The sequence below is a fragment of the Octopus bimaculoides genome, chromosome 16 (genome assembly GCF_001194135.2).
Source record: "Octopus bimaculoides isolate UCB-OBI-ISO-001 chromosome 16, ASM119413v2, whole genome shotgun sequence".
In the NCBI taxonomy this organism is placed as follows: Eukaryota; Metazoa; Mollusca; class Cephalopoda; order Octopoda; family Octopodidae; genus Octopus; species Octopus bimaculoides.
Window position 1 is genome coordinate 22,054,141 of NC_068996.1, and position 1,259 is coordinate 22,055,399.

The following is a 1,259-nucleotide window of genomic DNA, read 5'->3' on the forward strand; positions in this document are numbered from 1 at the left end:
GTGTGTGTGTGTGTGTGGTGGTGGGGGGGGGGGTGCCTGTACATTTATATACATATATATGTGTGTGTATATATATGTATGTATGCATATATATATATGTATAGATACACACACACACACACATATACATACACATGCATACACTCACACACACCGATGCATATTTGTAAATATAGATAGATGTATTATGTGTGGGTAAGAGAGAGAGAGAGAGAATGTGTGTGTGTGTGTGTGTGTTGTATATTTTATATATCATCATCATCTTTTAATACCCAGCTTCCCTGCTGGCATGTGTCGGATAGTTTAACAGGTTTTGGCATGTCATAGGACTGTGTCATACTCCATTATCTGCTTTAGAATGGTTTCAAAGACTGGATGCTCTTCCAAACACTAAACACTTTACAGAGTGTACTGAATCCTTCTTTCATGGCACCAGTACATGTGAAGAGCACCATCATTATGAAACAACTTGCAATTCACCCCCACCCCCATACACACATACATACGCCCACACCTCTCCACAGTTCCCGCATTCCTACACCCTCTTGATAGAGCCTAGATAGACCACTTCCTACCCTAGATAGACCACCTCTTGATAGACCACCTCTTGATAGACCACCTCTTGATAGACCACCTCCTACCCTATCAGGAACTCTGGGCTTCATCAAATAATCTCTAAAAATTATGTCGACAGTAAATATGAATTTTTTTGATATTTCAAAGTGACAAATGTTTTTTAATCTTTCTCATTTTCAGGAATTGATTCTGCAACGGCTGCATCTATTCCAACTAACACATCTCCCCCAGATACTATACCACCACCAAATTTTACATCCACCCCTTCTAGTACATCCACCACAACTGGTGAATCTCCTCCAACAGAATCCAAATCTTCCAGCCATGAAACGGATGTAAGTAATCAACACTATTTTTCACATTATTCCAAATATGGACTTGTTGGTGTTATTCATGGGAATTCTCCTTGACTGAAAGGTCGAAAGAAAGAGTACTTGATGATGTCTCTGTTATTCTTTTATTCTTTTACTTGTTTCAGTCAATTGACTGCGGCCATGCTGGAGCACCACCTTTAGTCGAGCAAATCGACCCCAGGACTTATTCTTTGTAAGCCTAGTACTTATTCTATCGGTCTCTTTTTACCAAACCGCTAAGTTACGGGGACATAAACACACCAGCATCGGTTGTCAAGCGATGTTGGGGGGACAAACACAGACACACAAACATATACACACACATACATA

At 40.2% G+C, this 1,259-nt stretch overlaps 1 protein-coding gene across 1 annotated transcript in view; it reads left to right on the forward strand.

Moving 5' to 3' along the window:
* Window positions 1-1,259, forward strand: part of LOC106871313 (uncharacterized) — a 27,534-nt gene that overhangs the window by 1,384 nt on the left and 24,891 nt on the right. The window contains exon 2 of the mRNA XM_014917698.2: window positions 757-911. Within this exon, the coding sequence (XP_014773184.1) occupies window positions 757-911 (155 nt within the window). The remainder of the gene's footprint in view (window positions 1-756; window positions 912-1,259) is intronic.